Here is a 13870-nt window from a genome sequence, read left to right on the forward strand (position 1 = left end):
TCTAACATTTGCCCCCCGTTTTCATGTGTTTGCTTCCGCCTACTGTCCCACGGTTTCCTCTCCAGTGTGGTACTCAGCTTCTCATGAACACAGGCATTTTATCATCTAAACGCTATTCAGTTCATTTCAATGATTAACGCTTAAACATGGAAATAATGATTTATGCTTCTCACTGATTCTATAAAAAAGTCCGGAAACCTCTATTAGCTTAAGCTTTACCATACCTACGTCATTAAAACACAAATGAAGTCATAAAAATGTTCATATAATCCTTGTTTGATGTTAAAACTCAACTTCCCCCCTTTTTTGACACATTCCCATGTGTCAAATCAACAGAGCTAGAAAATTAAAAGAAAAGGTTAGTGACCTCGTATCTTAGAAAGTATGAGACTTTCTCCTATCCAGTGTCGTTGCTCCAGTCCTGTCATCCTGTGTTAGAGAATGAAATCATTTTAATTGTCATGTTAGATCTGTTCAACTCCTGGCTCTGCCCAGAGCCTGCGTCCGCAGAATTGCCAAGAAACAAAACCTGTAATAATATGAACTTCACTTCAATATGAACCTGTTGACTATTTCTGAGACAGCAAAGGAAGATTCTCTCCTCCTCGAGGACAGGCACTGACTCCCACCTATCTCCTGGAGCCAACTGTCCCTTATGGAGACACAACAATGCAGCCACAAGGTTTTGCAGATTGTTAAGTTGATCTGTGTGCAGTGTTGGTCAAGTTACTTGAAAAAAGTAATCAGTAACTAATTACTGATTACTCCCCCCAAAAAGTAATCCCGTTACTTTACTGATTACTTATTTTCAAAAGTAATTAATTACTTAGTTACTTAGTTACTTAGTTACTTTTTAAAAACACGATTTACAACCTGAAGAGGTGATAAAGTGATAGATCTTTCAGCCCAATTCTACTTTTTCTACATAATCCATCATACAAAATGTAATCAAATGGAAAAGTCTCTTTTTTTAACTTGTTTTATCAGTTTTAATCTTTTAACTTTATGCATCAAGCAAAACATTTAATTATATGCAACATTCTCTGACTTGAATAAATTAGTTTAACATTTAAACCTATTTTCTACACATTCCAGCACATAAAATAAAATATTTTTTGTGTTTTCACTCACTCTTTCAAACAGATGCAAGTAAAACACAGCAGAAAATAAATAAAGTCAAAGACTCAGCGGTCCTTTTGCTCTATTTTCACCTGTAAAGCAGGAGCAGGGTAGGCGGAGGGTTACCCTGGTGTAGGTGTGCTGCGGTCAGTTGAAGAATCCGCGCGAGTGTCTCTGTGAGTTTCCCATCACGTCGTAGCTACTCGGTGCTTGCTCAGAAGTTTAGGGGTTTTTTTCGCTGTAAAAAGAAGTTTTCTTCCCACGCACGATGGACGCTAATGTTTTTGTCACTTTTTATGGAATCAAACTCAAAGTAAGGTCAGTACTTCCACACTTTAAACGCTGCACGCTCATACTCTCTCCCGCACTCGATATATTATCCATTGTTGATCTGCACACAGCTGCTGTCACCAACGTCGCACTTGCTTACGTCACTGTCATGAGACATTCTCGCAAAAAAAATCACGGTTTTAGTAACGCAGTAACGCAGCGTTCCTACGGGAAAGTAACGGTAATCTAATTACCGATTTTGCAATAGTAATCCCTTACTTTACTCGTTACTTGAAAAAAGTAATCAGATTACAGTAACGCGTTACTTAACGCGTTACTGCCCATCTCTGTCTGTGTGTAATGCTCGGAATCAGGTATGTAATATTAACTGAATGTTGTTTAATCAACTGCCACTACTTAAAACTTAGCAAAAGATATACAGTGGGGCAAAAAAGTATTTAGTCAGCCACCGATTGTGCAAGTTCCCCCACTTAAAATGATGACAGAGGTCAGTAATTTGCACCAGAGGTACACTTCAACTGTGAGAGACAGAATGTGAAAAAAAAATCCATGAATTCACATGGTAGGATTTGTAAAGAATTTATTCGTAAATTAGGGTGGAAAATAAGTATTTGGTCACCTCAAACAAGGAAAATCTCTGGCTCTCACAGACCTGTAACGTCTTCTGTAAGAAGCTTTTCTGTCCCCCACTCGTTACCTGTATGAATGGCACCTGTTTGAACTCATCATCTGTATAAAAGACACCTGTCCACAGCCTCAAACAGTCAGACTCCAAACTCCGCCATGGCCAAGACCAAAGAGCTTTCGAAGGACACCAGGAAAAGTATTGTAGACCTGCACCTGACTGGGAAGAGTGAATCTACAATAGGCAAGCAGCTTGGTGTGAAAAAATCAACTGTGGGAGCAATCATCAGAAAATGGAAGACATACAAGACCACTGATAATCTCCCTCGATCTGGGGCTCCACGCAAGATCTCATCCCGTGGGGTCAAAATGATCATGAGAACGGTGAGCAAAGATCCCAGAACCACACGGGGGGACCTGGTGAATGACCTGCAGAGAGCTGGGACCAAAGTAACAAAGGTCACCATCAGTAACACACTACAACGGCAGGGAATCAAATCCCGCAGTGCCAGACGTGTTCCACTGCTGAAGCCAGTGCATGTCCAGGCCCGTCTGAAGTTTGCCAGAGAGCACATGGATGATACAGCAGAGGATTGGGAGAATGTCATGTGGTCAGATGAAACCAAAGTAGAACTTTTTGGTATAAACTCAACTCGTCGTGTTTGGAGGAAGAAGAATACTGAGTTGCATCCCAAGAACACCATACCTACTGTGAAGCATGGGGGTGGAAACATCATGCTATGGGGCTGTTTTTCTGCCAAGGGGACAGGTCGACTGATCCGTGTTAAGGACAGAATGAATGGGGCCATGTATCGTGAGATTTTGAGCCAAAACCTCCTTCCATCAGTGAGAACTTTGAAGATGAAACGAGGCTGGGTCTTCCAACATGACAATGATCCAAAACACACCGCCCGGGCAACAAAGAAGTGGCTCCGTAAGAAGCATTTGAAAGTCCTGGAGTGGCCTAGCCAGTCTCCAGACCTCAACCCCATAGAAAATCTGTGGCGGGAGTTGAAAGTCCGTGTTGCTCGGCGACAGCCCCAAAACATCACTGCTCTCGAGAAGATCTGCATGGAGGAATGGGCCAAAATACCAGCTACTGTGTGTGCAAACCTGGTAAAGACCTATAGTAAACGTTTGACCTCTGTTATTGCCAACAAAGGTTATGTTACAAAGTATTGAGTTGTATTTTTGTTATTGACCAAATACTTATTTTCCACCCTGATTTACGAATAAATTCTTTACAAATCCTACCATGTGGGTTCATGGATTTTTTTTTCACATTCTGTCTCTCACAGTTGAAGTGTACCTCTGGTGCAAGTTACTGACCTCTGTCATCATTTTAGGTGGGGGAACTTGCACAATCGGTGGCTGACTAAATACTTTTTTGCCCCACTGTAACTGAATAAAAGAGCACAAAGAAAAGCATGATATCAGTGTTATGTAAGCGCGTGCGGCCTTCTATGCTCGAAGTCACTCCAGTCCATAGATCAGCCAAACATCGCGTTGACTGTAGCTTTTAACCCTTATTAACTTGAGCACAACTCTATAATGAGCAACAAACTGCAATATGTATAAAAATGATCATGGTTACACCTGCAATGAAAGATTATATGATTATTCTAACACCTGTAAATAGAAGATTAACCTGAGGTTATAACAATCACTGTAAAACAAATGTTAATGTAATGTCAATAGCTTCAATAAATGTTTAATGCAATGCTTGTTATATGATTCTTATGTAATAATAATGCTGATGCTAAAATAACAGTAAAACACCCCCTTTTATCCCGTTTATAACCTTCACACATAAACGTTTATCCATGCCTCTTTTAATTTCACTTCCCCCTGTTTTCCCCTCACTGACCACAGCAGGGGAATCTATGTTTTGATTCAGCCATGAATGCAGCTCACCTGATTAATCACTGAGCCCCACCGTCACTGGCGTCTGACAGGGTGGCGCTGCATACTCTTCCTTTAATGTCACTATTTTCAATCTGTTAATTAGAGTGCTTAAACATGACTGGTTCATCCAGAGCTGTATCATCTTGAAACATATATGCAACAAGCCAAACCACACCTTGGTCACACCAACACTTTTCCGCCCTGAAGATGTCCAACGCCATCTTAGTCTGGACCAGGGTTTTAATAGTTTTGCAATTTTCATTAGTTTTATTTTTATTTAGTTTCGACTTCAGATTTTCAATTTCCTGTCAGTTGTAATTAGTTTTTACCAATTGTTTGCTAGTTTAGTTTAGTTTCTATTTTTTCTCTGAAAATCCTTAGTTTCAGTTTAGTTTTGATTAGTTTCAGTTATAGCTTTAGTTGTGTTTGCAATAACTAAGTGTAATGAAATCCCCGTTCCATCATATCAGTCATGCTCTTCTGCTTATCCTTGGGTATTGAGACTATTAACTCTTGCAGCACCGGGTGTTCGTAATTTTGGTTCAAGTGAATTGATAAACTTTTTGAAGGCAATTGACTCACACAGTTATGTAGATGTCCCCGTCCTGTTGTCTCGGGATGCATCACGCTGCCTTGCCTGGGGTTATCTTCTGTTTTCTGGGGAAGAGGGTTGAGTGTGCTCCCTTACCTTCTCAAGGTAAGCTAGGTTAGCCTTCTGGTGTGAGCTTTTCAAGTGCACTTTAAGATTTGTGGGAGTTTTTTCCCTTTAGAAATGTCCCTTTATCCAAAACACAGTCATATTCAAAGTAATCCCAAATTGGACTCTGGCGCTTTCTCCCGACTTTTCCTGACCTGAGTCTGCGCGTGGACGGAGCAGCAACCAGTGTCGCCAACTCCTCAGTAAGGAAAATCGCTATTGGTTGTCCTAAAAGTCGCTAGAAGTCGCTAAATGACGTCATCGCCTAATTTGCATAATTGGTCATGCTAATCTCATTGTAACCTAAGTTGTTGGAGAGAGAAATAACATCGCTAGGTGTGCGTTACAGCACCCGCTGCTTGTTGAGAGTAAAAGTGATACGCGCTTTCACGTCTTTTTTTTTAGCTAAGGGGTCTGAAAGGGGTCGCAGATGCCAACAGACTTAATAAACTGATCCGTAAGGCCAGCAATGTTGTGGGGATGGAGCTGGACTCCCTCAAGGTGGTGTCAGAGAGGCGGATGTTGTCCAAGATAAAGACAATGTTGGATAACACCTCCCACCCACTCCATGACATGTTGGTCAGTCACAGGAGCTCGTTCAGTGAGAGACTGAGATTACCGAAAAGCACCACTGAACGACACAGGAAATCATTCCTGCCTGTGGCCATCTCCCTGTACAACGCATCCACTTAACACACTGTTTGCTGCTATAACTACACATGTTTCTTTTCCAACTATTTATTTATAAGTGACTTATGTATGTATGTATGTATGTATATATATGTATATATTGTACTATTCTTAGTTAGCGTATTGTCTGTCTTGTCTTAATGTTGGTTTAAAATGGAGCACTGTAACAAAAAATAATTTCCCCCAGGGATCAATAAAGTATTCTGATTCTGATTCTGTGTCACGAGCTGAAAGCAGGGACTCAAGCGCAGAGCAGGTTGATGTCTCAGAACACGATTTATTTACACACCCGTGCAATAATATATACAGTGATGGGAAATTCAGGGTTCCAGGGGATTAGGGGAAGGCTCTCTCTCTCTCACGCTCGCTCACGTCCTCACACACGTTCGTACCGCGGGGAGGTCACAGGTCCGGGAAGATAAGCTGGAACAGGGAAAGGGAGACATCACTCACAAATCACGAAGGCATAAAGGTGTAAGACCACGGGAGCTGGAAAGGTAGACTAACGTCAGTAGCGCAATCATCCCGCGATGAGAGGATCTGTGACCCAGCCTCAAATAGAAGACGGATAATCAGCTGATCGCCAACAGCTGTGAGAGCCAAGGGCGGGAGCCAGCTGTGAGCTCCGCCCAGGCAGAGAGATAGGGGGAGAAAGAGAAAAAAAACACAAGTGTAGCCTTGTGAGGCCGGCTGGGCAGGCACGGGGACCATGACATTCTGATTCTGAAACTCGCTAAATATAGCGACAAAGTTGCTAAGTTGGCAACACTGGCAGCAACACAGATGACACGACTAACGTACTGCCACCTTCTGGCATAATGAGACAGCAAGAAAAAATCTGGAAACTAAACTTCATCTTCACCCTTGACTATCGTATGTCACACACACATCAATGAAAACGAAACACATTTTGCTATAAATTCAGTTAATTTTAGTTAGTTTTGTGAACACTCATTACAGTTTTAGTTAGTTTTCCTTTTTTTTATTTTTTTATTTCCGTTAACGAAAATGTTTTTTCACTTCTAGTTTTCGTTATTTCGTTAGTTTTTGTTAACGATAATAACCTTGGTCTGGACTGTCAATGGTGACTTTAATGCTGACTGTTCCGACAATCCATTTTATAACATTTCCTGGTCAGATTAGCCAATCTCTGTACACTGGAATAAACATAATCAACATGGTCAATATTTTTCTTGCGTGTTATTTCACCATCTTATCAATTCCAATGCTCCATCCTTATGTGGTTTGCGACATTATGTTTATCCACTCTGTCTCTAAATGTTTGAAGAATTTTTCAAGTTTGGGGTCAAATTTTGAGAATTTGACCATAAGTGAAAGTTATGGTGTTATCACCCCCTTCGGGGCTTACCTTTCCCAGTTTTGATGATATTCCTCCCTATTCTTTGCAAGTACCCCCTTTTGGTGGCGAGAAACTGTTGGTGTGGTCAAGTGGGTGCTGTAAAAACAAAAGCTCAGGACAGAACAGTTATCAGTCATGTACTCACACACAAAATTAGCATATATCGAATTTCATATTGATCCTCTGAGTGTAATGGTACGTTTTAATTTGAATTTCTCAAAGCTAAACACAATATTTTTCTTTATTTTGCTCTTGTTCTTGTGCAGCACCACCCCTCAGCACATGCCCCTGTCGGTTATATCTGTACTTTTCTGAATTATTGACTATTTCAATGAAAGGACCTAAAAGACGGGGACCAGTGTTTATTATTACATATCTCCATTTTGAGTGTGACAAGTCTATCATTCCCCTGTTATTCACAGACCTCAATAGAGGGTTTTTTGGCTTTTTTTTTTTTTCCTCTATAAAAGTTAATTGACTCTTTACAGTGGCCTGCTATGGTTAATAATAACACGTTCAGTCATGAGTGAAATCAAACCTTTTCTTCACTTTAGCATTTAACATTCCCAACAATATAATGTGATACATTAATCGAAACACAGCTACAAAAACACAATTTTCTTAATGCAAACATCAGTAACTCAAAATTAGCAACCAAAGGGTTAAGTCTGCATTTCACACTCATGTGAAGCTACAGCCTCCCCCTTTAGTCTCTGTCATCCTTCTGTTCCTGCAAAAACAAAACGAAGCAAGACAAAACATCCACCCTTCTTTTACAGGCTGGGTGAATTGTTTGTGGACATTTACTAATCCTAAAGTCAGTACCGTTTTTGTCTCAGTATCAAGTCAGTTAAAACTTTTAGTCGTCAGTCCATCACAGTCCAGTCACATGCATACATCCACACACATTCATACCAGATATTGTTGATAATCGAGTCATTGTTAATCTTCAAAACTGACTAGGTTACTTTTAAACATATAACACTGTCAAAGTGTTAATTTAACACTCAACAGTGTTGTATTTAACACTCAGAGGTGTGCACCCATATAGACACTCTCCAGTGTTAATTTAACACTGGAGATTTTGCTGTGTAACATGAGTTTTGTGTGGTTCTGCTTAGGACTTGGAAGTTTACATCAGTGGTATCAAAGTGACTACAGTGTACAAGAATACAATACAAGATATCAGTGGATGCAGACACTTAGGTTGGTGAATCTCAGGCTCATTACTTTGACGTTGGGATGTTGCTGTGCCTTTCTGCTTGCTCTTGTTGGTTTTTAAACTAAAGTAAACCGTCCATCACTTCTCAGGTATTGCATATGAACCTGACACTGTGGTGAGCGCTGATCCAGAAACCTGCTCCAAACTCACCTGCTCTGAAACTGCAGTCCTTGAAACCATTGGCTGTGGTCCACTGGAGCGTTGTCAAGGAAACAACACGTGAATATAACCCCATTTATATTTTAAAGAAAGATCTGACGCGTTAAGGGATTTTTTTAATGTAATTTAATTAATTATTTTTATTTTGTGTATTTGGTCTCTTCCTCATCAGCGGCTTATGAGGTTAGTGGTTGATTGTTTTCTTCTTTGCTTCCATCAGCTGTGTAGTGGACACCACCTGTAATGTGACTGGCCCAACTGTCATCAAAGTCCACGGCCAACTCAACTTCATCAAGGATCGGTGTGCTTACTCTCTGGTTTCTATTCCGTCAATCCCAAACCTGTACCTCGTGGCAAATTTCAGAGACGGCCGTCGTGAAGATGTGAGCTTTTTGGAACGCGTGATACTGCGTCTAGATGGGCCAGGTGTTCATATTCATCTGGAACAAGGCGGGAGAGTTTGGGTAAGCTGCCTCAGGCAAGCTAAGGGTACATCTTTAACCATATTGCCATGTACATTGTTGCAGCCATTCCCCGATTCTCAATGGTGCTCATGGCAATTAATTAATGGTCATAACAATTCGGTCGATTGTTGGTCAGTGGTGCAAGTTTAGGTTATGCAAAGAAACTGCTGTGTCTCCTCGCATCGTTCTTCTCAGGGCTGTTAGAAGCAGTTCTTTCAGAGCTGCTGAACTCAGTGGTTGTTGCTGTGAAATCAGCCTGTTTGTGTGTTTGACATGTTTCACTCAGTGTTTCCTCCACTTTGTCTCTGCTGTGATGCAGCTGGACGACTCCATGTTGACCCTTGAAAGTTTGCCTCAGCTGGTTCATGGTGTGCAGCTCTCTAAGGACCAAACTGGAGTCACTGCCAACCTGTTGCTCTCCAACCTCAACATCTCTGTCTTCTTTGACGGCTACACCGCACAGATCCTCTTAGAAGGTACAGAAGTTAAAGTTTAATTCATGTAATGTAAACTGTAAACTGTGCTGTTATTTATTCTTCTGTGTTCGTCCAGTTTGAATATTGATGCTGATCTGACTCATTCTGTCCTGATCCTGTGCAGGACCTGCTGGTTCATCTGTGGAGGGTCTGTGTGGAAACTGCAGCAGCTCTCTGAGTGACCTGAGGCTCTCTGAGTACAGCTCCACCAGGTAAGACCTCATCACAAGCTCAGAGTCCCTCTAAATGCTGCTGCTGCTGCTGCTGCTGATGTTGCAGATATTCTGTTTGTATGAATGAGCCTGAACGTTGTTGTTTGTCGCCCCCTAGCTGTGAGATGCAGTACAGTGAGACTGCTGACAGCACGATCAACTGCACCAGTGTGACTGAACGGTGAGCAGACTGATCCACACAGCAGGAAACATCTGTGTTGTACCTTGATCTCTGTTCTAAATTATATGGTACATCACATGTGACTGCAGGATAGATGGAAGATAAGCACATCTGATTACAGATTATTATTTTATTGTCTTCAACTTCTTCTTCTGTCTGTGGTACAGCTGTAATCTCCTGAAGGAGGCGCCCTTCTCCTCCTGTAACACTGACATTGACCCAGAGCCCTACATAACCGCCTGCACCGACACTTTGTGTAAATATCCTGCAGTGGACGGACTCAACTGTCAGTTCCTGAAGGCCTACGCCAGAGCCTGCAGTCTACACAACCACGCTCTGGATGGCTGGACATCAAATACCGGCTGCTGTAAGAACTTAATAAGACCTTAATAAGACATTAATAAGCTCTCCTTTGTTAAAGACCTGAACTGTGGCTTTTTAGAGCTCCCATGTTTTCAGGATAATACATCAGTGTGTTCCTCTGTAGCCTCTGAGGCCTTCTGTCAGGACAGGACCTGCAGCGATCACGAGTTCTGTGGTGAGAAGACGGTCGGTGGTGACACCCGCTGCTTCTGTCGGGACATTTTTGCCTCCAAGTACCAAGCAAACAACTCTTTGGGTACAACAGCTGTGACATCACCATGACAACAGGGCTGAATAATGGAGGAAAACTTCTAACTATGATTTTTCTGACTGATATTGTGACGTTCAGGTGATCCAATGGTCTGCAAGGAGAACTCTGCTTCACTCAGTCTGGTCGGTTGTCTCCTGGAGGACAAAGACATCAATTACTCTGCCTTACACCTCAACGACCCGACCTGCAGGGGTCAGGTGGACAAGCTCACCCACATGGTGACCTTCAGCTTCAACAGCAGCAACAGCTGTGGGACGGTGGTCACGGTGGGTTTCATCTCCTGCTGTTTAAGCTTTGATCTCTGTGAATTCTAAAATTTTTGGTCATCTGAAGTTTATACCAGTCAGTCAACATCTTAAACAGTATCAGATGTTAAAGATGAAACAATGAAGAACTTGCCCAGTATCTGATTATGTGACCCTGCAGACCAACAACAGCTACGTCATCTATAAGAACACCATCAGGAGCCAGAATTACTCTTTTGACGTCATCACTCGCAACGACCAAGTCCAGATCGACTTCTCCTGTGTTCACAGTCAGCCGAACATCAACACTGCAACCTTCAGAATCAGAGACTGGTTTGTAGTGGCTGCTAGGTATTGTTTGAATATTTGTTAAAATGTGGGCATTGTTAACAGTGCAAATGTGTGCATTCTGCAGCTCCGTTGCACAGAAGATCTCATGTGGAGCTTGGAATTACACTCTGATTATCAAGGCCTACACCGACGCTGGGCGGACACAAGTTGTGCAGCTGAACAGTGATTTGAGACTGAACCAGAGGATCTGGGTAGAGCTGGAGACTAATGGGCTGGATGGAAGCATGGTCACTGTGGTGAGGGACTCCTGCTGGGCAACCAACCAGGCATCACCTACCAGCAGTCCAAGACATGATCTGATCATTAACGGTGAGAGATACTCAGAGTCACTCATAAGTTCACTTTGATCACCTTTATCAGCTCCTCAATAATGTGTATTTTCGTGGTTATGAAAAGCTGTGCGAACCCTGCTGACCTGACAGTGGCAGTGGAGGAAAACGGACTGGGAACCTCCACCTTGTTTTCGTTCAACATGTTCCGGTTCACTGGGGGTTCTGGTGAAGTCTACCTGCACTGCAAACTCCACCTGTGTCCCAAAGAGGAGACCAGCTGCATACCGGTAGGCCTCGCTGTCAAACACTCATAGCAAGCTTTACCTATTCATCCCACCTGTTACAGGAGGGCTTGATTTGTTATGCACAAACCTAACCATCTATTCATTGTTCCAAAGCACACCATTAACATATATGGTCATATATAATCATTTTGGTGCTTTAAGTAAAGCAGGTGCATGTGTTACGTTCTAACTAAACACCTGTTTATTACTAGATTATATTGTTCTGTACATTTTTATCCTCATTTAACTACACTCACAGCATAACACTGAAAACATGAAGTGAATTCAGTTGTATTTTGTTTGAACATCCAGAATTGTAATACAGCAGCTCGCAGACGCAGATCAGTTGGATCCAAATACAAAGGTGAAGCCTCCATCGGCATGTCCTGGACTCATTAGGTAACTTCAGGTGACAAATCTAATGAGTGGTGTAAGAAGTAAGATTGGCTGCGAACAGAATCACGAGAGGGCAAGAGTGGTTTCCATGCTGACTACGACTGAATGACCAGTTGCCGACCAAATGCTGAACATTGTTTTTGAGGACAGTGTTCAGCAGACACACAGAGCAACAGTACTTTACTCCATCTTCTTTATTCAATTTTATTTATATAGTGCCAATTCACACCAAAAGTTGCTTTGAGGCACTATATATTGTAGAGGCCCTACAATTATCTTTATTGTTGTACTTTCTGCCAAAAAAAAATAAAGAATGTGGCAACAACCAGCCTGAGTTTGATCCTTGTTCTCTGGCTCAAACACCATTCAGGTAGAAATCCAGTAATTATCCAGCTGACGATTTCTCCTTTTACGCCACCTAATGGAGTCAAAAGCATAGTATATCACGGTCCTGGGTGATTTGACCAAGTGTTTTTAAGTTTTTGGACTTTCGTTTTATTTATGTAAATATTCTATTTGACTCTTGGTTTACTTGTTTATGTGGTTTCCTGCATTTTCCTTGTGCCTTGATTTTAGCTACCCTTTCATTGGCTCACCCTTCAATTTAGTTTACCTGTGTCTCGTTATCCCCGGCTTTCTCCACTCCCCCTTCTCCGTGTACATATAGTGCTGTATTGGACTTTGAAGTCTGTTCATCTCATCTCTGTGTTTCTGCAAGCTTTACGTTTCAGTTGTTTATAGCTTCCCCCCCTTGAGCACACAGTTTTTGATGAAAACAGAGAGGTGTGACCATAGCAAACAGGAAACTAATGTTGTAGGAGATGAGGCAAGCACTGAACTATTTTAAATCTTGGCAGAATTTAGAAGTTGACCACACATGTACACAATACTATGCACCCCAGATTATTTCAGAGCATTAAAAACAAAACAAAAACTAAGCTTTATGCAAAAAGACTACAAGAATTTCAGAATTTTTTGGGATGAGTTTTTGGGTTCACTTTCTCACAAGAAGAACGCCGGTGAGATTTGATCCAGGAGTTTAAATCTGTACCATGACCGCTTTCGTGCATTTTTCAGGATGTCAGTGGGGCAGTTTGAGGTTTGGTTAGCAGAGTTGGGAAGACATCTGTGGAGGCAGAGAAGTAATTTTAGGGAACTGACTGACAGGGAACAGGAGCAGCTTCTAGCTGTGTATCTGAGGTAAAAATAAAGGCCTGAATACTTGCAGATGATTTTGAGCTTCTAGAAATAAATTGAACACATCATTTTTGAAGTGAGAAATGTATTTGGTGACTCAAAGTCCTCCAAGAAGCAAGTCCTTCCACTCAGTTTCTTAAAAGCCTCCTGACACTTTAAACATTAGAAAAATTTATTTCAGTTGGCTGTTTAATGTTTTTGCCAAGTACTCTTTAAAATACCAGAATAGAGAGGATGGAGGATTTAAGTTTATTAGATTGATCAGTATTGCTGAACTATGAAATATTTTGAGTGCAGTGTGTTTTTTGCATACAGGCATAACAGAATAGCTTTAGTGTTTTGTTTTTTAAACTTGAGAATGAACTTATATAAAATGCAGCAAGATATTCAAAAAACTGTTTTAATGATTAAAAAATACACTATATCGGTGGTATCGTGGTATCGTGCCATCTCTAGTATATACAGAATGTGGCAACTGAAGTATACACAGAGGGAAATTCAGGGAAGTGCAGACAGCCATGTAGAACGAGACCCAGCTGAACTAAATTATCAACAATGGCACAAGGAAAGCACAAGCACACCAACTCAAAATAAACCAAAAATGTCATAATTATCTGTCAAGTTTATTTCTAAAGTACATTTAAAAACTACAGCTGATGATTAAAGTTATGTACATCTAAAAGAAAATTCAAGTAACATAAAACAGAGGACACAATCAAAGTTTAGATTCAACAGTTTTTCCAAACAGTTAGAGTTGAAGCATTCGCAGAGACAACCCTGTGTTTCATCCCTGACAACCAAATACAGCACCGAGCTCCTGTCAGAGCTTCACACTGCAGCGATAAAGCTGTGCTGCACGGTGGGGACCTAAACATAATCATCAAATTAATGACAATGATAACACGATCACATGCTTAACTTGTTACAGACAAATATACACAATACACCTTTTACCTGACATCCTGTCAGAAAATGTAACCAATACGTCTACTCACCAAAGAATGAGAGAAGCAATATGGATAACAGCAGAGGACAATTTATTTAGGGTCTGATGGCAATTTACCATCGGTATCCAGCACTTTAAAGGATTG

At 41.4% G+C, this 13870-nt stretch overlaps 1 protein-coding gene and 1 long non-coding RNA gene across 2 annotated transcripts; one reads left to right on the plus strand and one right to left on the minus strand.

The window, feature by feature from the left end:
- Positions 1–5583: 5583 nt before the first annotated feature.
- LOC113012457 (uncharacterized) lies at positions 5584–6773 on the minus strand. Its single transcript, XR_003270699.2, has 2 exons — positions 5834–6773; positions 5584–5749 (listed from the first exon to the last, which is right to left on the minus strand). It is a non-coding gene; the product is annotated as an uncharacterized LOC113012457 (long non-coding RNA).
- A 1233-nt stretch (positions 6774–8006) lies between these two features.
- Positions 8007–10667, plus strand: LOC145423453 (alpha-tectorin-like). Its single transcript, XM_080295950.1, has 9 exons — positions 8007–8023; positions 8288–8531; positions 8851–9007; positions 9132–9219; positions 9338–9400; positions 9568–9767; positions 9888–10019; positions 10113–10300; positions 10461–10667. Exons 1-9 carry the CDS (start codon positions 8007–8009, stop codon positions 10650–10652), a joined length of 1281 nt encoding a protein of 426 aa, XP_080152076.1. The 3' UTR covers positions 10653–10667.
- The last annotated feature ends 3203 nt before the right edge of the window (positions 10668–13870 follow it).

This window comes from Astatotilapia calliptera, chromosome 3 (genome assembly GCF_964374335.1).
Source record: "Astatotilapia calliptera chromosome 3, fAstCal68.1, whole genome shotgun sequence".
In the NCBI taxonomy this organism is placed as follows: Eukaryota; Metazoa; Chordata; class Actinopteri; order Cichliformes; family Cichlidae; genus Astatotilapia; species Astatotilapia calliptera.